The sequence below is a fragment of the Oncorhynchus kisutch genome, linkage group LG2 (genome assembly GCF_002021735.2).
Source record: "Oncorhynchus kisutch isolate 150728-3 linkage group LG2, Okis_V2, whole genome shotgun sequence".
Lineage (NCBI taxonomy): Eukaryota > Metazoa > Chordata > Actinopteri > Salmoniformes > Salmonidae > Oncorhynchus > Oncorhynchus kisutch.
In genome coordinates, this window is record NC_034175.2 from 72,474,699 (window position 1) to 72,502,501 (window position 27,803).

At 41.0% G+C, this 27,803-nt stretch overlaps 1 protein-coding gene across 2 annotated transcripts; it reads left to right on the forward strand.

Annotated features, from left to right (window-relative positions):
* The first annotated feature begins 140 nt into the window (after positions 1–140).
* LOC109871044 (interferon alpha/beta receptor 1a) lies at positions 141–26,449 on the forward strand. Of its 2 annotated transcripts, none has more exons than XM_031801263.1 (7): positions 141–252; positions 10,182–10,308; positions 11,167–11,351; positions 21,003–21,163; positions 23,293–23,446; positions 23,611–23,768; positions 23,910–26,449. In XM_031801263.1, the coding sequence occupies exons 2-7, from the start codon at positions 10,304–10,306 to the stop codon at positions 24,288–24,290; spliced, it is 1,044 nt and encodes a 347-aa protein (XP_031657123.1). In that variant the 5' UTR covers positions 141–252; positions 10,182–10,303; the 3' UTR covers positions 24,291–26,449. The 2 variants fall into 2 exon arrangements, with proteins under 2 accessions (XP_031657123.1, XP_020317413.2); XM_020461824.2 differs by having other exon boundaries at positions 144–362.
* Positions 26,450–27,803: the final 1,354 nt, after the last annotated feature.

A 27,803-nucleotide genomic window follows, 5' to 3' on the forward strand; every position in this document is an offset into this window, starting at 1 on the left:
AATATCTGATTATCCATTGATCTCATCCATGTCTTGACGACGGTGTCGCAAACTACGTACAAAAAACGTAATCACGTAGGACCAATCAGAGTAAAGTTACTGAGTTTCGACGTCATTCATACGTCTCCATATAAGTCATTTCGTTGTCGTCCATATCGGATTGTTTATCCGGTGATGTTCCCTTGAACCGGGACCAAATCAACTGGCCACAGCAACTAAAGCTGGGAGTGGGAAGATGAACGATCTGTGAAGGTAGTTTTGGGGGGAAAAACGTACCGTTGGATTACTTGTTAAATAATCATTATTCATCATGAAGGTGGGCTTTGCACTCGTTCTCCTCTGGTCTCTCCCAATAACCAATGGTAAGTACAGCAACTAGCTAATTTAGCTGTAGTTAGAGATCCCTGTAATGGATACGTTACCTTCGGTCAAACTCGGTGGGTTTATATCGACTTGATTTGTAATATCTGAGAGCTATTTAAACATTCGTTTCTAATGGCGGGTGGTACGTCAGTGGCTGAAACCCGTGTGTTAACTACATGAATATAGATGTCGACCCGATGATGTATATGGATACAATATTGTTATGTCTTCGCCTACACGGGGTGTGTTCGTAAATTCACTGTGGAGTATCAGATGGTGCTCCGGATGTTTTAGAAAATCAGAGCATTGTCAGATGTACCTTTTTTTTAAATAAATTAGGAGTGCTCTGGTTCGAGGTGTAATGGTTGCTCCAAGCATTCAGGCCACACATGCTAGTTACTACTTCCTTCTGACCATTTTTCTCTCGCCCTAGCAGAGCTGCTTAGTCTGTTAGGCACACGGCCATATTTTCACGTTACAGCGCTTGTTAACGGGAAATGGACGGACTGACGTTACCCGTGCTAAGTAGCTCGCTATCTGCTTCTCTGAGCAACTGTGTTTACACATTTGCGGCGTCTGTCTTTGTTTATACACTGAAAAATAATGTAGGCTGCAACTGCGTTCACCTTTTAAAACCGTGTACAGCAAGTATTTTGATGTGATATGCAAGTAAATGGATTTGTTTCTAGAACCGTGCCGCAATTGTGAATCGATTCACGCTTACATTGAGTCTTATATTGAGTCTTTTTTCTTTCACCTTTTATTTAACCAGGTAGGCCAGTTGAGAACAAGTTCTCATTTACATCTGCGATCTGACCAAGATAAAGGAACGCAGTGTGACACAACAACACAGATTCAGTCGGTGCGTCAGGGTAGCCTAGAGGTTAGAACGTTGTGCTAATAACCTGAAGGTTGAAAGTTCAAATCCCCGAGCTGACTGTCGTTCTGCCCCTGAACAGGCAGTTAACCTTCTGTTCCTTGGCCGTCATTGAAAATAAGATTTTTTTCTTAACTGACTTGCCTAGTTAAATAATAATATTTTTTTTTTTTTTTTTTTTTTTAAGAGTTAAATTACAATTTAGCAATTAAACACTGGAGTGAAAGATGTGCAAGTAGAGATACTGGGGTGCAAAGGAGCAACCAAAAAAACAATATAGTGAAATAATATACCTGCTGGAGCGTGTGCTACGCGTGGGTGCTGCTATGGTGACCAGTGAGCTGAGATGAGGTGGGGCTTTACCTAGCAAAGACCTATAGATGACCTGGAGCCAGTGGGTTTGGTGACGAATATGTAGTGAGGGCCAGCCAACGAGCATACAAGTCGCAGTGGTGGGTAGTGTATATGGGGCTTTGGTGACAAAACGGATGGCACTGTGATAGACAGCATGCAATTTGCTGAGTAGAGTGTTTGGGGCTATTTTGTAAATGACAACGCCAAAGTCTTTACGAAGTTTTACTAGGGTAGAGGTGTACAGAATGGTGTCGTCTGCGTAGAGGTGGATCAGAGAATCACCAGCCGCAAGAGCGACGTTGTTTTGTGTATACAAAGAAAGAGTCGGCCCGAGAATTGAACCCTGTGGTCGGAGAATCACATAGAGACTGCCAGAGGTCCGGACAACGAGCCATGCGAACTCTATCTGAGAAGTAGTTGGTGAACCAGGCGAGGCAGTCATTTCAGAAACCAAGGCTGTTGAGTCTACCGATAAGAATGTTGTGATTGACAAAGTCGAAAGCCTTGGCCAGGTCGACGAATACGGCTGTAGAGTAATGTCTCTTATCGATGGCGGTTATGATATAGTTTAGGACCTTGAGCGTGGCTGAGGTGCACCCATGACCAGCTCTGAAACCAGATTGCATAGTGGAGAAGGTACGGTGGGATTCAAAATGGTAGGTCATCTGTTTGTTAACTTGGCTTTGGAAGACATTCAAAAGGCAGGGTAAGATAGATCTAGGTCTGTAACAGTTTGGGTCTAGGGTGTCTTCCCCCTTTGAAGAGGGGGATGACCGCGGCAGCTTTCCAATCTTTGGGTCTCAGACGATACGAGAGGTTGAACAGGCTAGTAGGGTTTGCAACAATTGTGGCGGATCATTTTGGAGGTTCCTGATTGTCTAGCCCGGCTGATTTGTAGGGGTACAGATTTTTCTGTCCTTTCAGAACATCAAAAACTTTTAATGGGGTATGCTTACTTAATATGAGGAAAGCACTTTTAAAGAATAACCAGGCATCCTCTGTGTGTATTTTTATTTATTATTAGGGTCTGTAGTGATGCACTGAGATGCAGTGCCTTAGACCACTGAACCAGGGTCTGTAGTGATGCACTGAGATGCAGTGCCTTAGACCGCTGATCCAGGGTCTGTAGTGACGCCTCTAGCACTAAGATGCAGTGCCTTAGACCGCTGAACCAGGGTCTGTAGTGACACCTCTAGCACTGAGATGCAGTGCCTTAGACCGCTGATCCAGGGTCTGTAGTGATGCACTGAGATGCAGTGCCTTAGACCGCTGCGCCACTCGGGAGACTGAGGCTACCCTGCCGCCTCCACACTCTAACCACTAGGCTACCCTGCCGCCGGAGCTGTACTTTTATGGCCAAAATTGTAAAACATAGATGTCGATGCTTGGTTCAGATTTGGTCCGGACAACACACATATTTTAGGATAATTGCGCATTGGTGCTCTGATGTAAAAACAATCCTCGTCACATAGCAAAATATTTATTCCCATATGCGTGTAAAATGGTCGACACTGTAGAGCCCTGCATAGGATACATCACCATGAAGAGAATAACATTCATATCCATAATTAATTATGCATTTCTGTGTAGTACAGACCAGAGACCCGTAATTAAATTCTGTTACGGGGTGTAAATCCACTTTATTTACTGTAGTTCAATAACCAAAATATATATTTTCAGAGTCTATGTGTCATGTCATAGCTAACGCCCCTTTGTTTCTGCAGATATATAGTTGAATTTGAATTCAAAGCAAATATTTAAGACTATTTGGGAAATGTGGACATGTTCAGTTAATGAAGGGAGATTTTACTGAAATTCTCTTGCCAAACTTTGCATCTGTGCAGTTCTTCCAGTAAATGTATTTTCATAAAATGTTCAGTGTAAATTGTTAAAAGTAGTCCTTGTGCATAGAGATGTATGGCTTGTTAAACTTTTGAAGTTGATGGTTTTTGTTTGGGGGGGGGCTTGGCATTCATTTTTAAGTGAAAAATCTTGAGTCACAGTTTAATGCTGTCACTGTGGAATTGCCCTGTAGCCTAAGACCCTCTAGCAACCTTTTAATAGACTTGGAGAGGTTAGGTCAGGGAAGAGGAACTAAAGTCAGCAGACCCTAGCCTAGAGTTTCCTGAATTCCAATGTTCCAAATCGGTTTCAGTGCTTCAGTGACAGTTTGGAAAGTTATGCTGTTCTCCACGCTGTATAATTCCTTTATGGTTGAGTCACTTTCTGGATCTTGGATGTGTCATACTTCATGTTCAATGTACTGTTATTTACATTGTCATCAGCAGTGTAACTGGTTTCATTGTAGCCAAGCTATTTATAACCTGGGATGATTCCCGAAACCATGGTTAGCTTTCTGTCACACCCTCATACTTTTTTTTATTTTATAACTCCAACACCGTGGACTCTGTTTTGGAGTGCAAAGGCTGAGTTAGAGGAAACCAGTCATAACCAGTCATAGTCATGCACAGAACAAATTAGGTAACAGGAGGATCTCGATCCAGGATTTGTTGAATGTCTCCACAGTGACCAATAAACTTAATCTTGACATCTAGCCACTTAGTTAGCAAAACAAATGCATAGCTGAAGACCCTGAGCTGGATATAATTTGACACAGCTTAGATTTCTTATAGTTATACTTGGTTTAGCAGGCACCCTGACTTTGCCCCCCCCCCCCCCTGATTTAGAAAGAGGAAACAAAGATACAGATTTGAGTCCGAGGGTGCACTGAAGCTTAGCACACACAGATGTTAGGGGAACTGTTCCCTCTAAACTAGATGCCCCCCCCCCCCCCCCCCCCCCCCCCCCCATCTGATGCAACATCCTGTTGAGGCATTGGGTCTCAGTCAAGCAAGCTCTACAAGGTTTTTTTCCACACCAGCAGGAGTGGAAAATATCTCTGATTTTGTTCTGGCCATTCTCACACACACATTCTCAAGTACATTATTTTGGGGGGGAAAAGAAGGTATGAAATGCTTTTTAAATTTGTACACTTTTTTTGGGGGGGGGGGGGATTATGATGAAAGTGGCCATTTTAGGCTCTTAAGATATATATACATGCCTTATGATGACGGTATCATTATACTCCTTATTTTTATTTTAAATTTTACCTTTATTTAACCAGGCAAGTCAGTTAAGAACACATTCTTATTTTCAATGACGGCCTGGGAACAGTGGGTTAACTGCCTGTTCAGGGGCAGAACGACAGATTTGTACCTTGTCAGCTCGGGGGTTTGAACTCGCAACCTTCCGGTTACTAGTCCAACGCTCTAACCACTAGGCTGCGCTGCCGCCCCAAGTTTACTCTAACATATGGAGAAACCTGTCTTGATTCTTAAGTAAAAATGTTAACATGATGTTCAAATGTTAACATGATGTTCAAATGTTAACATGATGTTCAAATGTTAACATGATGTTCAAATGTTAACATGATGTTCAAATGTTAACATGATGTTCAAATGTTAACATGATGTTCAAATGTTAACATGATGTTCAAATGTTAACATGATGTTCAAATGTTAACATGATGTTCAAATGTTAACATGATGTTCAAATGTTAACATGATGTTCAAATGTTAACATGATGTTCAAATGTTAACATGATGTTCAAATGTTAACATGATGTTCAAATGTTAACATGATGTTCAAATGTTAACATGATGTTCAAATGTTAACATTATTTGCTAATATAAACAAAACAAAATATCAGTAAAAACACCCCCTTTTTCTTGGAACAATATTATAGTCGTTTCTGTTGGCTCAACTATCGTGTGCATTGTTTTTGCAGTTCAGTTGTTAAATTAAAATCTCTCTACTGTCATATCTAAGCCAAAATGACACCAATATCGATGAACATTTGCAAATCAACTTGACAGGCGGAACACGACACACCGCCTCTCGTCATGATCCGTCCGGCTGTTACAGAGAACCATTATACCAGATTTTTGGCAAGGTCGCTAGCATTAGGGTATTCGGGCAAGGTCGCTAGCATTAGGGTATTCGGGCAAGGTCGCTAGCATTAGGGTATTCGGGCAAGGTCGCTAGCATTAGGGTATTCGGGCAAGGTCGCTAGCATTAGGGTATTCGGGCAAGGTCGCTAGCATTAGGGTATTCGGGCAAGGTCGCTAGCATTAGGGTATTCGGGCAAGGTCGCTAGCATTAGGGTATTCGGGCACTTATAAAAAAATATATATATATTTTTTATATATAGAGTAAATCCATTTGAACTGAACAGGTTTTTGGTGCAACAATTTTTTATTAAATTCACAATGTGTCTCTCTCATGGGCACATTTCTGCTCATTTAAAAACTAAGGATGTGCTACCTTTAATATTTTTTTTTTTTTTAGCATTCCTAACATTGCTGACATCTTTCAGCCCTATCTCAGAGTTCTAAACCGGTCGACCAACTCAGTTGCTACGCAACAGTATCAGCTAGCATCTATCTAGGTAACACCAGTTGGATGAGATGCAAAGGAAGATTGATGATTTATTATTTTTATTTTTTTACAATTTAATCCGTTTACACAATACCCAATAATGGCAAAGCAATTTTTCAGACCCTTTACTCAGTACTTTGTTGAAGCAGCTTTGGCAGCGATTACAGCCTCTAGTCGTCTTGGGTTTGATGCTACAAGCTTGTCACACCTGTATTTGGGGAGTTTCTCCCAATCTTCTCCAGATCCTCTCAAGCTCTCAGGTTGGATAGGGAGTGTTGCTGCACAGCTATTTTCAGGTCTCTCCAGAGATGTTCGATCGGGTTCAAGTCCGGGCTCTGTCTGAGCCACTCAAGGACATTCTGAGACTTGTCTCGAAGCCACTACTGTGTTGTCTTGGCTGTGTGCTTATGGTCGTTGTCCTGTTGGAAGGTGAACCTTCGCCCCAGTCTGAGGTGCTGAGGGCTCTGGAGCAGGTTTTCATTAAGGATCTATCTGTACTTTGCTCCATTCATCTTTGCCTCTCCTGACTAGACTCTCAGTCTTTGGCGCTGAAAAACATCCCCACAGCATTATCCTGCCACCACCATGCTTCACCGTGGGGATGGTGCTAGGTTTCCTCTAGACGTGACATTTGGCATTCAGGCCATAAAGCTCAATCTTGGTTTCATCAGATCAGAGAATCTTGTTTCTCATTGTCAGTCCTTTAGGTGCCTTTTGGCTAACTGCAAGCGGGCTGTCATGTGCCTTTTATTTTTTTTTGTCTGGCCACTACTGTAAAGGCCTGATTAGTGGAGTGCTGCGGAGATGGCAGAACCTTCCAAAAGGACAACAATCTCCACAGAGGAACTCTGGAGACCTGTCAGTGACCATCAGGTTCTTGGTGTTTTTTTTGCTCTGACAGGCTCTATCAACTGTTGGTCCTTTATCTAGACAGATGTGCCTTTCCAAATCTTGTCCAGTCAATTGAATTTACCACGTGGACTCCCAAGTTGCAGAAACATCTCAAAGATGGTCAAACAACATAATAATCATCCCTTGCTCGTGTGACGTGTGCAGTCAAACTCCATGCTTACTAACTTTGTTAGCTATGTGATAAAATGAGTGTCTTTGAACCCAACAACTGTTTTAAGGGAAAAAAATAATAACCAAAGATGACTAAACATTCAATCAGTACTGAAAATCCAACTTTTTGGAACAAAATGTGCTGTCATCACCAGACGGACAATTTTTAAATCAAGTTGATGCATCTATTACAGGGTTTGTAGCGTACCGCCTAGTGTCACTGCCCTGGGATATGACGGTCTTGGGTTCGATATGTAGACAATTCTCTTTTGTGTGTAATGAGCCTATAGCCTGCTGTTCCATCTTGAGTTTTCATTTGAAGCATGTTGCTATATGTGGCTTGTTTTGGATCATTTGCAAAGACATTGGAAACTTTATTGTAGTCAAATTTTGTTCTCAAGTTATTGCAGTCACAGAGCAACCAGATAAAACCGGGGCGGCAGCGTAGCCTAGTGGTTAGAGCGTTGGACTGGTAACCGGAAGGTTGCAAGTTCAAAACCCCTGAGCTGACAAGGTACAAATCTGTCATTCTGCCCCTGAACAGGCAGTTCCTAGGCCGTCATTGAAAATAAGAATTTGTTCTTAACTGACTTGCCTAGTTAAATAAAGGTAAAATAAAAATGTGATTTAATGTTTACTGGAGAGCATAGGTGGAGTTCGCATTGTTGTCCTCAAGAATTTCCTTTTTCGGCTTCCGACCAATTTTAATACTCTACAAGTACATCAAATTTCCAGAGTGGGCTCTGCTAATTCTGTGTGAATCAGTTTATGAGCACTACCAACACAGTGAATGGGGAAAATGGATTCAAAGTCAATCCATCTGCTGGTGACTTGCTGAATGTGCAATCCTAAAGGAGGGCTGTGATTGGTTAATGAGCTATAATGTCCATTTCTATGTAATAGATGAATCATATCATTAAAAGTACCAGAGCCTACACTGGAAATGTTTCTTCTGAAGAAGAGTATATTGTTTACAAACGGTATATCTATAAAAAATAAGCTAAATCGAAAAGCGTCCTTAGGAGATATCAATATTTTTTATGTTGATTAAATGTGACATTTTTTTATTAAAAATAAAAATAGTCTAGACATACTCCATATTTGAGAGAACACAACAAGGAGTTATAATGACGCCAAGATGTCTATCATGTTTATCTACGTGTTTACAGATCATTAGGGTCTTAAATGGCCACTTTAATCATGTTTAAATGATAATAATAATAGTTTGCTACAAAGGTAAAAAGCATGTTAAACATCCTCCCAATGCTGTTCCTATGTGAGAATTACAAGAACATTCTGACATACTGAAAATATTTCTCGCTGCCGTGGAATCGGCCAATAGAAACGCTGGCGTGGAATCGGCCAATTGAAACGCTGGCTGGCTAGTGAGGTCACTGTCAATGTTGCCAGTCAATTGTTTCTTTCTCACCACGGGTGTGTTTGCTTATTTGTTCTTCAGAGATTTTAAATATTGGATAAATTCCTCTTTGTTGAATATTTCATGTTGTCCACAGGACATGTGAATTGGTGGTTGGCTGTGAAGAAATACAGTGTCGTGTATTTGGCTATGCCGGATTAAGTGATATTCCATAAAATAATTTATCCGTAATTAATATTACTTGATTGAGCTAATCATGTCAATGTAATTCATTAGAGTCGGCACCACGAAATAATATTTATAGAGCTGTTATCTTTCGAATAAACTCTTAAAGACCTAGTAATATTTTACATCAATAGCAGTCAATATTAATCATCTTAATTCAGTCTCATCTGAAAGTTGTAAATTCTTGGTTATCTGCATGAACCCTGGCTAACAAGTTGAATCAGCAATTCAAAATTGGGTTTAATTATTTATTTACTAAATACCTAACTAATCACACAATTAAACATACACATAATTAAATCATAACTTGATTACAAATTACGTCATAAAGGAAAACATCCCTAAGCGGGCGGAACAGATTTGACAGCTTGTTACACAAAAGAAAAGGGCTGGGTTTGAGTGAAACAGCGGGAAGACTGTGGAACAAAGGGTGAAGCTGTGCTATCGTAAATACAGTATTTTATACATTCTAAATTACCGCCCATTTGGAAAAGGAAAATACAATAAATATTTACTCTGAGCTGAGCTTCGGTAGGTTGGTGGTAGATGGAAGGCCGTGTTGCCCAACCGAGTCCTTTGAAGAATGTCTCTGCTGGTAAATTGGATACGTTGTTGTGTGGTAGATGGGATACTCTGTCTGTTCCTTCCTAACCTGCGTTTGCAGCTGCTGATGCTAATTCAACGGCTAGGAGGTATCACTTCTGTAGTGAATAAGAGTTCAAAGGTCAAACCATTCGCAACCAAAGCTCACGCTGATGTTGGCTTCGTTCTGTAGTTCTTATCTGAACCATTCTGACATCGGACCGTCGTCCTCACATCTTCGGAACAGGAGGTTATATTGTCGCCAAGGCTTTATATAGGAAGGGATAGGAGGGCATGTTTGAAAAGTGTCCCATCCCTTCACAGGGGAGGGCCACTGATTGAGCAGAGCCCTACCTTATGAAAACCCAAATCTCACATTTTAGAAGCTAAACTCACATTTCATCCCATCATGAATAATTTCATATTCAAACATTTATATTGAACAACAATTCCATGTGAATCCGATAACTCTGATGTGTAGACTTTCCACTGTAGAGTTTGTCATCTTATCATTGATGAGAATGTCTCAGATGACATCCGAACTGACATCATATTCATTAAGTACCACCGCATATGTTCAATTGGTCGGATTACCAGAATATAGTTCATTTCCTCGCACCTTCTGATGTTCCCAGAATCTTTGTTATCCAAAGGGGTTTGCAAATGTAACATCAGTAGGGTGGAGAGAGGAAAAAGGGGGAAAGAGGTATTTGACTGTCCTAAACCTACCCCCAGGCCAACAGCCTAAAGTATGCAAATGTTGAGGCTATTTTAACTTCAAAGTTGCTGCCGAATCAGTTGATAATATCCAACTCCCATCATATAACATGTAAACAACACGGTACCAAACAGTGAAGAACTATTCAGTGACCCGGTCTGCCTGTCTTACACTCTGTGTTCCAGTGCTTGCAGAGCTGCCTCAACCTCAGAACCTGACTCTGCTCACCCTGAACACACAGTATGTACTGACGTGGGACTGGGACCAGACGACCACAGGCAACTCTGTTACCTTCACTGTAGAGTACATGGCGTAAGTCACCAGATGCACTCGCAGACCCCTCCTACATGTCACATACTGTAGTTCACCTCCTACATGTCACATACTGTAGTTCACCTCCTACATGTCACATACTGTAGTTCACCTCCTACATGTCACATACTGTAGTTCACCTCCTACATGTCACATACTGTAGTTCACCTCCTACATGTCACATACCGTAGTTCACCTCCTACATGTCACATACCGTAGTTCACCTCCTACATGTCACATACCGTAGTTCACCTCCTACATGTCACATACCGTAGTTCACCTCCTACATGTCACATACCGTAGTTCACCTCCTACATGTCACATACCGTAGTTCACCTCCTACATGTCACATACCGTAGTTCACCTCCTACATGTCACATACCGTAGTTCACCTCCTACATGTCACATACCGTAGTTCACCTCCTACATGTCACATACCGTAGTTCACCTCCTACATGTCACATACCGTAGTTCACCTCCTACATGTCACATACCGTAGTTCACCTCCTACATGTCACATACCGTAGTTCACCTCCTACATGTCACATACCGTAGTTCACCTCCTACAGGTCACATACCGTAGTTCACCTCCTACAGGTCACATACCGTAGTTCACCTCCTACAGGTCACGTGATACCGTAGTTCACCTCCTACAGGTCACGTGATACCGTAGTTCACCTCCTACAGGTCACGTGATACCGTAGTTCACCTCCTACAGGTCACGTGATACCGTAGTTCACCTCCTACACCCAAACAGTGACTGACTCGTCTGCTTTATTTTACCACCATGAGAGTCACGATCTGGTATTAGGCCAAGACTGCCTCTCATCACTGACCCTCTCGCTCGCTCCCCAACAGGAAGTACAAGATGAAGATGAAGAAGAAGAACTGGAGCCGTGTGTGTGAAAGGACCACACGCACCCGCTGTGACCTCACAGGTTCTGATCTGCACTACCTGGGAATGTACGTTCTCCGAGTCCGAGCCAGTGCAGACGGAGTCAACTCGGACTGGGTCAACAAAGACTTCTGCCCTGATATAGATGGTGAGAGGAATGGGAGAAGGCAGACAGACTTGAGCACAGATGGGAAAAACTAAATGAGAGAAGAAAATCAACACAGTTGCGAACATTCACACATTTAAACGCCCACCAACACCCACACACCAACACCTACACACCAACAGCCACACACCAACAGCCACACACCAACAGCCACACACCAACAGCCACAAGCGTGTGTTGATTGAGTTTGAGTTTATTTTATTTTTTACAGGGACAGTGCACATTAATCAACGTTTCAGTAAAACTGCCGGTTTTAGCCAGCCGGCTAATTTTCAACCTCAGTCCCTGGGCAGGTTATTAAAAACAATTTCAATATAGACAATCATTGAGCAGTGAGCACCCGCAGAGCAACATAGGACAAGCAAGATGTAGCATACAGACAGAACAACATTGAACAGATAGCAGCAAGACAAAATTCATAAAAGCAACAAAGTGTTTCCATACCTCACAAGCTACAGACAACATGGAAAATGGCAACACACAGCTAGTGACCATGTTCACAAATCTGATTGACCTTTTAGCCATTTTGTGAAAGTGTGATATGTGGTGCAGTTATGTGTGTCTGATGGCAGTGTATTCCAGACATGGGAAGCTCTCACAGAGAAAACGGATTTACTAAAGGTGCTTTTCCTTAGGGGAACTATACAGTCACCTCTCATGGCAGACCTTGAGGATCTGCTGCCATATGTCTGGGTTTTCTGTTTAACAAAAATATTGAGTGGAGGGGGAGCCAGGCCATTGAGGATCTTGAATACAAGACATGCGTCGGTGTATTGCACAAGATTTTTCCTGCTCAGGAGCTCATGCTTTCTGAGGATGTAACAGTGATGATGGCTATTGGGCTTCCTATCAAGCACTTTGAGAGCCTGTTTGTTGACAGACTGAATAGGTTTTAATGTTGTACAGCAAGCTTGGGCCCAACTAGTCAAGCAATATGTTAAGTGGGGGAGTATCATAGATTTGAAGTACAGTTTTGCTACCTCCTGTAGTCAAACAATTTCGTATAAATCGGAAATGAGCTAGGTTGAATTTGGTTATTTGAATTCACTTTTTCACATGCTTTTTTAAAAGAGGTTGGAATCAAGTATGATGCCAAGGTACTTAAAATCAGATACCACCTGGAGCTTCTCCCCTGACAGACATCTGGCTCAGTAGCATATGTTGCCCTCTTTGTGAAGAACATGCAAACTGTTTTTTTTTTTCATTTCATTTTTCACATTGAGATGCAAACACGAGTCACTGAGCCACTTTGTAACCTGGACCATTACAGTAGTGAGTTCTTGTGCAGCTTGTTGTTTGCTCTGCATGCACATTAATATCACTATTAATCACAATGATTTATTCTAGCGCATCTAATATTGAGATTGCTTTTCAGGACTTATAGTTGGCTTTTGATGTTATTCAGAGGCATCTTTTCAAATTGACACTTGTGCTTAATGCAAGAAACTAAATGTGTGATTTTTTTTTTTCTTCTCTTAAAGTTAACAGATGGCGTCACACATTTGATAGGGTCACCTATAAGTATCTTGGGAATTGGTTAGATGAAGCTGAATTTGAAACAATATTGATAACCTGACGAAGAAACTGACGTTGAAATTGGGTTTCTATTTTCGGAACAAATCTTGCTTTTCAATATCTGTCAGAAATAATCTTGTTCAAAGCACTTTATCGGTCCTCGATTTATGGTGATATTGTCTATATGCAGACATCCACAAGTACCTTACATTAAGTCCAGAGTGTATCATGGTGCTTCAAGATTCATGGAAAATGCTACATCAATTACCCATGGTGCAATGTACCTCTCCACCAGGAGTCTAAAGCACTGGTACACAACTCCCTTTGTATCTCTGTTCATTACTGACCAGATCAGTCACTCAATACAGTCTTCGTTCAGTCGCTGCTGTCCTTGTCTGTTCCTAAGTCTAGATCTGAGGTGGGGAAGGCATCTTTTTCCCTTAATGCCTTCATCCTGAAATATGCTTCGAAAGATATTAAAGTTATGGGAGGTTAGTGTCTTTGCCTGTTTTTAAGACGCTGATCGACGACACTGTTTGTGATAGCTGCAGTTGTTTCTAATCTTCAAATGTATCTGTAACTTGTGACACTTAAGCTGTGTTCGAATACTCATACGAACTGCTCTAACTACAATTAGTGACTTAAATTGAGTATGTATTCTGCTTATTGGTCATAGTGTGGATGTAGTTAGTATGCCAAAAGTTTCCGGATGTTGTACTGAATTTTAACAAAGTTTATTTTTTTTTTTTTTTTTTTTTATTATTATTTTTTTTTTTATTAACAACAAATCAATACATAAAGCACATGAGGGAACACAAGCATACATAGATTACAAATAATAGACAATCGAGCTAGGGGGTACAATATCACATTACAATTACACAAGGACCTTAAGGGCATGCATATACTTACAATTCTAACAGCTTTTTTGTTAGTAGAGCATTTAACCGTCTTAAAATACAGTTCAATTTCTTTTTGTAGGGTACGAAAATGTGGTTTTCTGTTTGTAAATTTACATTTGTGTATATGAAATTTGGCCAAAAGAATAATGAAATTAATTACATAAAAATGATTCCGCTTATTTCTATTGTATGTAAAGAATCCAAACAGTACATCTCTCCACAATAGTGTAAAATCTTCATAAATGTGTTCAATTATAAACCTACTGATGTCTTGCCACAGTTTTCTTACATGCATACAATGCCAAAAAAGATGCACAACTGTTTCTGGGTGGTCATTACAAAAGGAGCAATTTGAGTTGATGTTTTCCTTAAACTTCTTCATATAGTGGTTGGCAGGATAATATTTATGAATAATTTTAAAGGAAATTTCCTTAATTTTGTTAACAAGTAGGTATGTTTGTGGCAACATCCAAACTTTTTTCCAACAGATATTATCAATAAATCCATTCCAATAAGGCATGACATAAGGTATAGATACAACATCCTGCTGAAACAAGGATCGTATCGCTCTGTTGTTGAATGGACCAAAAGAGAAACAAATCTTTCCTACTGATGAGTCAACAGGGTCAATAGAAGGTAGGCTCTGAGGGTCAGGTCTTGACATGTTCCTGAATAACATAGCAACACCTGAGGGAATGGCATCTAAAACAATTGCAAAATCTTTAGGTGTTACAGGGACCTTGTAAAGTGATAAGAATTCTTTATAACTGAGTAAAAAACCCTCTGCATTTACCAGTTGGCTCACCAATAGGATATTATTTCTGAACCAATATTCTAAAAACAGAGAGGTATTTTTATACAATATATCCCGATTATTCCATATATAATATCTGTGTGGAGAAAAATTGTGTTTATAAATTAAGGACCATGACAAGAAAACCTGCCGATGAAAAGCAGAAAGTTTCACTGGAACTTTGTCAATATTATAATTGCAAAACAACATGAAGTTAAGGCCACCAAAAGTAGAGAAGACATGATGAGGAATAAAATTCCAGATAGAAGTGGGTCTTCTTAGGAATTGTTTTATCCAAATGATCTTGAAAGTATTATTTAAAGTAGTAAAATCCAGAAAATTCAGTCCACCATTCTCATAAGTGTTCATTACAACAGTTTTCCTAATGTAATGGGTACGGTTTCTCCAAAGAAAGTTGAAAAGCATCTGGTCTATCTCCTTGCTTATTTTACGGTCAAGATATAAAGATAGAGCACCATATGTTAGTCTAGAGATACCTTCAGCCTTGGTTATCAGGACTCTACCTTTTAAAGATAAGTCCCTCTGTAGCCATTGATTTAGTTTCTTCTGGGTTTTTTTAATAAGAGGGTTAAAATTTAGTAAGCCTCTAGACTTCTGATCCTTTGTAATGGTTATGCCTAAATATGTAAGTTCTTCTTTTACTGGAATACCATAATATGAAGGTGTCACACAATCTTTGACAGCCATGAGTTCACATTTCTTAATGTTAAGATATAGACCAGACGCTTTGGAAAAGGATTGTATCACATTGATCGATATGGGAATTTGGTTAGCGTCTTTCAGAAAAAGTGTAGTATCGTCAGCCAGCTGGCTTATAATAATTTCTTTACCAGCTATGGAAATACCTTGTACAGGACTATTATTTAAAGAATTTGCAAGAAGTTGGGTGATTAATAAAAACAGGTATGGAGAGATAGGACAACCTTGCCTAATTCCTCTCTTTAACTCAAATCTAGGTGAGGTGCCATATTTCAATTTGATAGAGCTGTTACCATTTGCATAGAGAGTCTTAATAGCCTTACAGAAAAAATCCCCAAAGCCAAGTCTCTCAAGGGAGTGGAAGAGAAACTGATGCTCTACTGTGTCAAATGCTTTATAAAAATCTAAAAATAATATGAAGCTATCCTCAGTTATTAGGTCTGAGTAGTCAAGTACGTCTAATACTAGTCTGACATTGTTAGAAATATGTCTGTTCCTCATGAAGCCAGACTGTGTTTCATCAATAATTGCATCCAGAACTTCTTTAATTCTTTTTGCAAGTAGTGAGGCTAATATCTTATAGTCATTATTAAGAAGACAAATTGGACGCCAGTTATCGATGAGCAGCACTTCTTTTTTAGGTTTAGGTATCAGTGTTATTAACCCCTGACTCATTGTAGGAGGGAGAACATTGTTTTTAATACTCTCTAAAAAGACTTCAAATAGGAAGGGAGCTACTTGTTCAGAAAATAATTTGTAAAATTCTGATGTAATTCCATCAACACCTGGTGATTTATTGTTCTTTAGATGTTTGATAGACTCTATAATCTCTTCAACTTTGATGGGTTCATCACACTGTTTAGATTCTATATCACTGATAGAGTGAACATTATTCAGTGAGTTAAAAAACATATCTGTGGATTCCTGACAGTACGTAGAGCTATACAATTTTCTGTAAAAATTGCTGCAGTATTTAGCGATTAATTTTTGGTCATCTGTAATAACACCATCAATGTTTAACTTATGGATAGTGTTATTTTTAGAGTGAAATTTCTCAAGTCTAAAGAAATAGGATGAATTCTGTTCTCCCTCCTCAATCCATTTTTTCCTAGATCTAATAAAGGCTCCTTCTGCTTTTAATTTATATATATTATCCAGTTTATTTTGTAACTCAATTAGTTCAATCTTCTCCTCCCCCAAGAGGTCAGCTGGGGACCTCTGAGAAAGGGAAGTTATCTTAATGATCACCTTTTCCTCCTCAGCTCTTCTGGTCTTAGCAAGATTACTACCATATTTTCTAAGATATTTGGACACCTCAAATTTAAAGAGCTCCCAGTTCTTGCAATAAGATTTTTCTTCACAAGCCCTTTTCCAAAAGTGTGAGAGCAGATCTTTAACCTCAAATGTAACGATATCATTATTTAATAATGAGCCATTTAGCTTCCAGTAGGATGTTCTACCAAGGTTCGTATCAGGGGTAAATATTTTGATATCAATGTAAATAGCCTTATGGTCTGTGAGGGGAGTAGTACAAATATTTGTAGTAACACACTCACTATCAATACATTTGGATATAAGCCAAAAATCTATTCTGGATTGTCTGGAGCCTGTTTTGTTACTCCAAGTGAAAGATCTTTTGGCCGGAAACCTCTCTCTCCATATATCAGTAAGATCAAACTTTTCCATAAAAAGTATTAAACCCAAATTCTGATTGGTTGGCCTACCTGGGGGCCATCTATCAGTTGAATTATCTATTGTAATGTTAAAGTCCCCTCCTATCAATAATAACGAATTGGGAAATTTAGATAACCAATGAAGTATATGTTTCTCTATAGATTCAAGCAACTCATCATTCTCATGTTTGGTGTTGTACCCGTAGAAGTTTACAGTAATGAGTGTAATGTCATTGTAACTGATCACAAGACAAATAAAGTGACCAAAGGGGTCACATTCCGAGTGTAGAATATTACCACCAAAGGTATTTTTCATTGTAGTGACACCAGCAGAGCGTTCAGATCCATGGGAAAGCCAAATATCGTTGCCCCACTGTGACCTCCAGAAGTTGGCATCAGCAGAAATTGAGTGAGACTCTTGAAAAAAGCAAAAATCTGTTCGAAATTGTTTAGCAAATAGAAATAAGGCCTTGCGCTTCACACTGTTTCGTAACCCCCTAGCATTAAGAGATAATATAGACAAAGACAAAACAACAAAGATTATATAAAAGTATAAACTGTAGTAGGATGAGTCAAAGACGTAGGAGCAGTGAACGTAAACGATAAGGAACCGAGATCTGCACCATTTAAGTCAATTTAAAGTGAAAATAGCTTATTCCATAACCTTTGAAATTCAACTCAACTGGAAATTATGTTCAAGACCAAACCAAGGGTTCTTGTAGTAAGAGAGACTAAAAATCCTCTTTAGTGTAATCAGGAACTATTTTGAGAAATAAAATAAATAATAATTTAAATAAAAGGGTACCTACTATTTTAAGTACATATGAAAACTGATCATAAAATAATTGTATAACAAAATGTTTTACATATAAACGTTCCTAAGACCTTTTTTGGAAATAAGTATTAATAACTAAATAGAACAATAACCGTGTAAAGTCAGAGCAGACCTGTATGCCATTTAGGACAGTATCTTAGTTACTGTATACATAAAACATAAATTCAGCTTTCAATCTTCTTCGTAAGTTTATAAACAAAATAGGACTTCTGGTCATACAAGAACAAATTAATGAATTGAAATACCTGAGTATTCCTTTAAAATAGTCACCTGATGCTTGTTAGGTAAACCACATAAGGAAAATGAGAATACCATGGCTGAAACCATCAACCTGTTCCTTCTGGTGAGATTTTAGGGAGGAATATGGATTTCTGAACCGTTGATGAAACCTCGTCCTCCGACGAAGTAAGCAGCCTTCCCCTCACTTCGTGCTATCTTGATCGTTGGCCACAACTTGTTCCTTCTTTCTATGTCTTCCGGGCTGAGATGCTCGGCGAAACGCATACCATGGCTCTGAAGGAAGGCGTTCTTCCTAGCAGCTTTCCAGACAGCATCCCTGTAGAATCTGGTAGTGAATAGGATGATGATACCCCTGGGTCTTGAATCGCTTTGCTGTTGCTTCTTGCCGAGGCGATGTACAACGTCGATGGTATCACCAACTTTGTTCTTCTCTGCAGGCAAAACTTCTTGGCAGATACGGATAGCCTCTCCTCGCACATCTTCATTCTCCACCTCTGGCAAGCCGTAGAGTCTCAGGTTCCATTTTCTTGTGTATTGTTCCAGATCAGTGAGACGTCTATGGTAGACATTGTTATTCTTTTCCACCCTTTCCACATTTTTTTCAACTTTTGCCACTCTCGTTTTCACATCATTAATTTCACCACATGCAAACTCCACAGTCTTTTTCAAGCCTTCGATAACCATGGTGTTCGCGCCTACCATTTTCTCAATGGCGTCACACCTGGAGTTGATGAGTAAGGAGAGGGTAGCCACGATGTCAGAGTTCATGTTGGGTTTTTTGGAGGGTGGAGGTTTGCACGGAGTAACCGGTAAAGAGGGGAATTCGTCATCTTCAGCATTCGAAAGCATGATATTATCCATAGGCAAAGTGTAGTTATGGCAGTTGTCTATAAGCACGTTTCTCTCTTGTTGATTAGCAATAGAACGGCTAACTTTTTCCTTTCTTTTTTTGTCACGACTTTGCATGGACATGCTGAAATAAATTATCCAATTATCATTCCAGTCACAGGAAAGGTCTTATATCTTGAACAAATAAAAATAATGACTAAACTTTAAAGAAAAAAAAAAACAATTTTCACAATCTTTCTGAAGTTTGGTACGGACCCCGGAAAAAAGCGTCTGTTCAAGCAGCCATCTTGGCAGTTCTCCGAAATAGTTCTGAATTTTAACAAAGTATACAAGCAGTAGACACAATTTCTGTGCTTTTAGGGCCCATAATGCAATTCCTCAGAAAAGGGGGTGTGGCTTCACAACATTTTCGGATTTTATGTTTTTGGTGGAAAATATGCAGCCGAGGTCTGACGAGAGAGAGGATACAAATTCATTGCTTTAACTAATTATGACAAATGTTGAGGAATGTCATAAAGTAATTACTTTTCAAAAAAGTTACACATTTTGTTAGCTACGCTATCCTTACGAACCACATAGCATATTAAAGCAGTATGTACTGGTTTGTGAGCTTAGCTAGCTACCTAACGTTAGTTGGCTACTAATACATTGGACTTGCCAGTATATTAACTATATGCTATTTAACTACCTAACGTTTATTGACTTGATTATTCACGTCATGCTTAGCTAAGTGCTATAGTCGTTGTGCGTTCTCAATGGACATTGTTAATTCACTCTGGCTAGCTACTCCGATTTCAGAGCACTCTCTTGTGCCAGAGCGCAGAATACATTCTGAATTCATGAACGTGCTTCTACACCTGCATTGCTTGCTGTTTGGGGTTTTAGGCTGGGTTTCTGTACAGCACTTTGAGATATCAGCTGATGTACGAAGGGCTATATAAATACATTTGATTTGAACTCGCAATACCGGTGTCAGTAAACATCCGCAAAAAAAGCGTAATTACATTCTTTCCATTAGCATAGTTAGTCACCAACGCTCTGGATAACATGAAACCAGCCTAACCAGCTCTGCTAGGGCGAGTACAATGGTCAGAGTGAAGTGTTCTCTCGTTTGTGTCTGGAAGTAGCTAGCAAGCTAGCCAACATTAACCAGTTAGCTTGGGTGCTTGACTGCCATTTGACGGTCAGGACGTTCGGACTCGGCCAGAGCGACGAGCTCTGAATTTATGAATGCCCAGATCGCACGCTGGCACGTCAGATTTACGAACCCACCCGAAATTGTGCGATGTCTAGCTAGTAATTTGCAACGCTAACAAGCTAGCAAGACTTTGCACAGCAACAGTATCAATTTTCGGTAGACAGGCGAAGTGCAAGTACCCTCAACTGAAAGGGTACCGTTAGTTTACAGTATACTAAAACGAATTAATAGTATGTTTTATTTACTCATTAAGTAATACAGTATGTTAGTATCGGTAGTTGGTTTCTATGACTACGCTGCTATTTCCCTGTTTTGCCTTCTTGCCAGGTCGCCCTCGCAAAACAGGTTTTTAACAATGTGTCACGAACCGGCTCAAAGCCCGTAACAAAAGGTAGACAACGTGGATATAAGGAGTAACTAAACATATGTTTATTAAATAAAGTAACTAAGTACAATATACAATCACTAGTGTAAGTGAGTGTTCTGCATACATGAATGTGATAATGCAGGGTGTTGAAAGGTGCCAAAGCAAATGACCAAAAAAAACACCAAGATACACAACACAATCTGTAAAGGTGTCACCAGGCCCAGGTGTTTCCCATGTAGCTGACGACCCTCCCAACTCCGCCCACCTGCATCCTAATAAGGAAACAAGAACAAAGAGAGAATACGGCAGACAGAGTGGGAGGGTCGTCACAAATGGGCCTTACCTGGTTAAATACAATTTTAAATAACGCACCAACCGGCCCACACACAACAATATCCTCCCGCACACACACAACTACACTCACTCACAAACAGTTAATCTGTCATTCACCAAGAATCATTCCCAGGACTCTGGAGTTGCCTGTATGGCAACTATTGATTATTAGTGAGTTTAAGTCTTATCTGTTCTTCCCCCTGTCTAGCTTCGTTGGGCCCACCGTCCAGGGTGGAGATGGCTCCTGTGGGGAACCTGCTGGATGTGACCATCTCTGACCCCCTGACCAGCACCCAGCACTCCATGAAGAAACACGTCCTTTTCCTGTACTACCGCATCCTGTACTGGAGCCGCTCTGATGACCCTCAGGTACTGGCACAACCTTCTGTCTTGTTTTGTGGCCTCTAAAGACTCCTGGGCCTCCCCTCAGTAACCCTGGGACTGCTGTCTCCTGGGCCTCCCCTCAGTAACCCTGGGACTGCTGTCACCTGGGCCTCCCCTCAGTAACCCTGGGACTGCTGTCACCTGGGCCTCCCCTCAGTAACCCTGGGACTGCTGTCTCCTGGGCCTCCCCTCAGTAACCCTGGGACTGCTGTCACCTGGGCCTCCCCTCAGTAACCCTGGGACTGCTGTCACCTGGGCCTCCCCCAGTAACCCTGGGACTGCTATAAAATACCATTTACATTATGTCAGAATATGTCACTGAGGGAGGGTAATGTGACGTTTACATTATGTCAGAATATGTTACTGTTAGACATCAGGGATCCTCTGGGAGGAGAAGAGACACAGTCTGGTATCAATAACCATGACAGCCGTGAGTTGGGGAGGAGTGAGCACTTTGGGGTAGAGGTCAGGTCAGATTAACTGAGGAAGAACAGATCTCACCAAGGTTCTGTCTAACAACAGAGATGCATTGGCTGTTGGGTTGTGGAAGAGGAGACTCAGCCTAGGAGACAGGGTTAAATATCAATGCTTGTGTGAAGTGTTTTTTTTTGTCCCGAATCACCGCTGTAACGACCCTTTGGGAAGAATTAAACTTGGTTTAGCTTCTCTAGTGTCTGAGTTATTTAGCATTATGCAGGGAACTGGTTGGTGCTTTGTATTCTGGAAGGATTTGAAGGGTTCTATGATGGTGCTTTGTATTCTGGAAGGTTTTGAAGGGTTCTATGATGGTGCTTTGTATTCTGGAAGGTTTTGAAGGGTTCTATGATGGTGCTTTGTATTCTGGAAGGTTTTGAAGGGTTCTATGATGGTGCTTTGTATTCTGGAAGGATTTGAAGGGTTCTATGATGGTGCTTTGTATTCTGGAAGGATATGAAGGGTTCTATGATGGTGCTTTGTATTCTGGAAGGTTTTGAAGGGTTCTATGATGGTGCTTTGTATTCTGGAAGGTTTTGAAGGGTTCTATGTTGGTGCTTTGTATTCTGGAAGGTTTTGAAGGGTTCTATGATGGTGCTTTGTATTCTGGAAGGTTTTGAAGTGTTCTATAATGGTGCTTTGTATTCTGGAAGGTTTTGAAGGGTTCTATGATGGTGCTTTGTATTCTGGAAGGTTTTGAAGGGTTCTATGATGGTGCTTTGTATTCTGGAAGGTTTTGAAGGGTTCTATGATGGTGCTTTGTATTCTGGAAGGTTTTGAAGGGTTCTATGATGGTGCTTTGTATTCTGGAAGGATTTGAAGGGTTCTATGATGGTGCTTTGTATTCTGGAAGGATATGAAGGGTTCTATGATGGTGCTTTGTATTCTGGAAGGTTTTGAAGTGTTCTATAATGGTGCTTTGTATTCTGGAAGGTTTTGAAGGGTTCTATGATGGTGCTTTGTATTCTGGAAGGTTTTGAAGGGTTCTATGATGGTGCTTTGTATTCTGGAAGGTTTTGAAGGGTTCTATGTTGGTGCTTTGTATTCTGGAAGGTTTTGAAGGGTTCTATGATGGTGCTTTGTATTCTGGAAGGTTTTGAAGTGTTCTATAATGGTGCTTTGTATTCTGGAAGGTTTTGAAGGGTTCTATGATGGTGCTTTGTATTCTGGAAGGTTTTGAAGGGTTCTATGATGGTGCTTTGTATTCTGGAAGGTTTTGAAGGGTTCTATGATGGTGCTTTGTATTCTGGAAGGTTTTGAAGGGTTCTATGATGGTGCTTTGTATTCTGGAAGGTTTTGAAGTGTTCTATGTTCTCTGGAACTCTTCCAGTTGAAACAACATCAATAACCCTTCTGCTGTGTCCCTGTGTTACACCAGAGCAGATGGGTATGATTTATATATCATCTCTATGTCCCAAACCGTTCCTGGAGTACCCCCAACCGTTCCACTTGTTGAGACGTATTCAGGACTAGCACATCTGATTCAACTTGTGAAGGGCTTGATGATGAGTTCACCACTAGAATCCCATGCTCCTACTGGAATGGGTGAAATAAGTGGAACGTCTGGGGGGGTAGTGCAAGAGAGGGCAGCGTATCCCAACCCTGTCTGATTTTATAACGTGTTCTTATTGGATGTTCAGGGTCTGAAGCCTAAACTGTTGGACTCTAGCAACAACCTGGTGACGCTGCCTGAGCTGGAGGCCTGGACGTGGTACTGTGTCATGATCCAGTCTCGCTACGACTACTACAACAAGACTAGCAGCTACACAGAACCCCAGTGCATGCAGACGGAGGGTAGGAATGAACACTTCACACTAAAGACTTGGAGATTTGTTTCCAAATTGCTTGACAAATTACCTACCTGTATAATGTGTGTGTGTGTAGAGATGCCAGAGAGCGTGTTTTACAGGAGTAATAGCATAATAAGGCCACTAAAGTGTGACTGTCCTCGTCCTCAGGTGACACCCCGTACGGGCAGATCTTCCTGTACTTCCTGGTCTCCATGATGGTGTGTTTCCTGCTCGTGTTGCTTCCCTCCTACGCCTTCTTCAGGTTCTACAGAGTCCTCAAAAACACATTTTACCCCTCTATCCAGCTGCCTGCACACATCCAGGAGGTAGGCCTCACAAACGCTTACTCAACAGCATAACAGTAGTATCCAGGTGTACCGTCCATCCTGGTGGGTGTGTCTGGATGTTTAAGGGTGGTTGGGAATAAGTAATGACAATTTTATCTTTCTCTCTTCCCCTCCCCCCAGTACCTCTGTGACTCCTCCCCCGGCTCTGACATGCCCCGCCTCCTCACTGCTGATTCAGAGGCGGAGCTGTGCTGTGATAAGCTGACCATCTGTCCTGAGGTGGTGCTACTGGAGATACACGTCCCTCCTCCCCTCACAGCGCCCCCCTCAGAGCTGGAGCAGGACAGCGGCAGGCACATCCGCCAGGACAGCGGAGACTCTGGAATCTACTCCACAGAGGGAGGCTCCGCCCAGCAGGGTCGTAGTGGTGGGGAGCCAATCAGGAGAGACCAGGAAGTGGACTCCTGGCAGACACGGGTGCAGGTCAAGCTGGAGGAGATGGGAAGAGAGTCGGCTGACGAAAGAGATCTGGACGAGGGGGTTGTGGATGTTTGCGTCTGAGGAGAAATGGAGAGAGGAGAGCTGGGTGGAAAGCATCAATGATGGTGGCGGTTTGTAACGAGGAAATGAGAATGGTTGCACAGAATGTTCTCAAGTCTCCGTCTTGCTGCTTTTCCTCAAAGGACACTGAAGACGATGACGTCTCTGAGCCAAAGACGCATCGTCACCTGTCCTGCCTACATTAAAGGAAACATCTACTCCAAATATCTTATGATATTGTTTCATTAAGTCCACTGTTGATACAGTCCCAAAATGTTTTGCATGTCGACAGATAGGTTTTCAAAATATTGGACTTTCAAGAAGCAAAGTGTCACATAATGTAAAATGCATCATTGTGTGCCAAGTGACACTTTGCTTCTTGAAAGTCCAATATTTTGAAAACCTATCTGTCGACATGCAAAACATTTTGGGACTGTATCAACAGTGGACTTAATGAATTCCATGTTTCTGTGTTTTTTTTTTTTTTCAAGGGTATAGAAACAAGCTTTAAAATGTCAGATTTAGTATGGGGGGGGCCCATTTCACTTCAAGATGTCTAAAACTCCCCAGTCCATCTTGCTTTTCTATGGCCGGTGTAATGACTGACATGTTTTAGTGTAGTTTGGAACACGTTTATCTCATCTCAAGACTCGGCTGGTCACAGCCAAGGGCGTACTTTCTTGTTTCCAGTGAATTCTGAGACCGTCGCTCCATTTTTTGTGTCCTGTGAAGTGTGTGAATCCAGGGGGAAACAGGGTAGCTCATTGTGTTTAAACAACAGGGTATCAGTTTTAACCATTTCAATCCCAAAAAATCAACCTATTTTTCCAGTCAAGACATTTTCTTGAAAAGGAATGGTTCTGGTTAATTCATCTTCAAAACGAATCCTGTCGTGTGTTTGTGTGTGCCTTGGATAGATAAGAGAGTACATTGGCAGCAGTGCATTTCGGGTGTGGGCGTGTGTTGTCAGTGTAAGTACTGAATGTTTGAGAGTCGTGTGTGTGTGCTTAGTATAGATGATAGACAGTACATTGGCAGCAGTGTATTTGGTGTGTGTGTTGTCAGTGTAAGTACTGAATGTCCTGTGTGTACATAGTCACTGCACGTAGTCCGGGTAGCCATTTGAAGAGCTATTTCGCAATCTTAAGGCTTGGTTATAGAAGCTGTTCAGGGTCGTGTTGGTTCCAGACGTGGTGCACTGTGGTTGCTTGAGTCTTTCACAACGTTTGGGGCCTTCCTCTTGACACCGCCTGGTATAGTGGTCCTGGATAGCAGGGAGCTCTGCCCGGGTGACGGACTGGGCCGTAATCCGTGGTGGTTTGCCCTGCCACATCTGAGTGCCTGTTTTTTATTGTTACCTTTAGAAACGTTGAATTAGTTTTGTCCTTTTATGATTCTTATAGAATCTGACATCAGGAAGTGTCATGTTTTCTCTCTGATACCTTTTATTGTTTGACTTCATCTTTGTTTTGAAAGGTGCTTTGGTCCAACTGTTACTGATTGGGCCCCTGAGTCTTAAACAAGAACTGAATCCCTGAAGGTCTATGTTTATTGATGTCTCTCTTCCTCTTTCTGATGGTTTGTTCGCTGAGGTGGAACAACTTCTACCTAGAGCAGGGCTGCCCAACCCTCTTCCTGGAGATCTACTGTCCTGTAGGTTTTCAGTCCTGGCCTAGAGGTTTTGCCACCACATTTTGTCAAAGTTAAAACAAGGAAATAATAATCAGCATAGCATTTGGATAAGAAGTGAGATGAAACCAAATGCATTAACAAATCACCATACCTTGCATCTGTCAAAGCCTCATAACCACAGCCAATGCAAATATTTATCGTCTACGCTTTATACCAAGCTGACGTCTGACGCAGAGTTATATTTACCTAATGTGAGTTAAGTAGTGAATAGTGTTCCCAAAATATTGTCGCATTGTATATCGTTGGGCATGCTGTACAATACTGAGAGCCAGTTTCATCATAGCGCTTGATGGTTTTTGCGACTGCACTTGAAATGTTCTCCATTGACTGACATTCATGTCTTAAAGTAATGAAGGACTGTCATTTCTCTTTGCTTATTTGAGATGTTCTTGCCATAATACGGACCTGGTGTTGTACCAAATATGCTGTAAACTATTGCTTCCAAATGGAGTTGAATTCATATTAAAGAAAGTATCTCTCATCTCATACCCCTTTGCCCCAGGCCTTTTATTGTATACTGACACTACTGATTTTTGTAGTGTAGTCTGTGATTAATAAATTAACACTGGGGCGGGAAGATGTGATTGTGAACATGTTGCCGCACGTAGGTTATTGATAGATTCTGGGTTAAACTCAGAAGTATCTTATTTAAGGAGTGATGGCGACTGGTTTTTACATCAGAAATTGATGGTTATCTGTAGGAACCAGATGGCTTTGGAATGTGTTGGGTGGACGGGAGGAAGTCACAGGATTGCTATAGGGGATACGGATGGTGATCTGTGGGTTAGGAAAATGAGGGGTTGAGGTCAGATTGCCTTAAGGTAGAAATTATGGTTTATTACCTTTCTGTCAAACCATAATAGATGTAAGGATTGGTGAGAAGGAGTGCCAACATTTGGATTGTGTGTGTGCATATTACACACACACACACACACACTTGAAGTTGAAGTTTTACATACACCTTAGCCAAATACATTTAAATTCTATTTTTCACAATTCCTGACATTTAATCCCAGTAAATATTCCCTGTTTTAGGTCAGTTAGGATCACCACTTTATATTAAGAATGTGAACTGTCAGAATAATAGTGGAGGACATTATTTCAGCTTTTATTTCTTTCATCACATTCCCAGTGGGTCAGAAGTTTACATACACTCAATTAGTATTTGGTAGCATTGCCTTTAAATTGTTTAACTTGTGTCAAACGTTTCAGGTAGCCTTCCACAAACTTCCCACAATAAGTTGGGTGAATTTTGGCCCATTCCTCCTGACAGAGCTGGTGTAACTGAGTTAAGTTTGTCGGCCTTTCACACACTTTTTCAGTTCTGCGCACAAACCTTCTATAGGACTGAGGTCAGGGCTTTGTGATGGCCACTCCAATACCTTGACTTGGTTGTCCTCAAGCCATTTTGTCACAACTTTGGAAGTATGCTTGGAGTCATTGTCCATTTTGAAAATGCATTTGCAACCAAGCTTTAACTTCCTGATTGATGTCTTGATCTTGCTTCGATATAACCACATTTTCATTTTTCATGTTGCTATCTATTTTGTGAAGTGCACCAGTCCCTCCTGCAGCAAAGCACCCCCACAACATGATGCTGCCACCCCCGTGCTTCACGGTTGGGATGGTGTTCTTCGGCTTGCAAGCCTCCTCTTTCCTCAACACGACGATGGTCATTATGGCCAAACAGTTCTATTTTTGTTTCATCAGACCAGAGAACATTTCTCAAAAAAATACGATCTTTGTCCCCATGTGCAGTTGCAAACCGTAGTCTGGCTATTTTTTAATGGCGGTTTTGGAGCAATGGCTTCTTCCTTGCTGAGAAGCCTTTCAGGTTATGTC

What these genes read in the sequence shown, in the direction of transcription:
- LOC109871044 (XM_020461824.2), top strand. Translation starts at nt 311, where the DNA reads ATGAAGGTGGGCTTTGCACTCGTTCTCCTCTGGTCTCTCCCAATAACC. An exon ending in GTCTCTCCCAATAACCAATG is followed by an intron (nt 363 to 10,181) that starts GTAAGTACAGCA and finishes TCTGTGTTCCAG; the next exon opens with TGCTTGCAGAGCTGCCTCAA. An exon ending in CTTCTGCCCTGATATAGATG is followed by an intron (nt 11,352 to 21,002) that starts GTGAGAGGAATG and finishes CCCCCTGTCTAG; the next exon opens with CTTCGTTGGGCCCACCGTCC.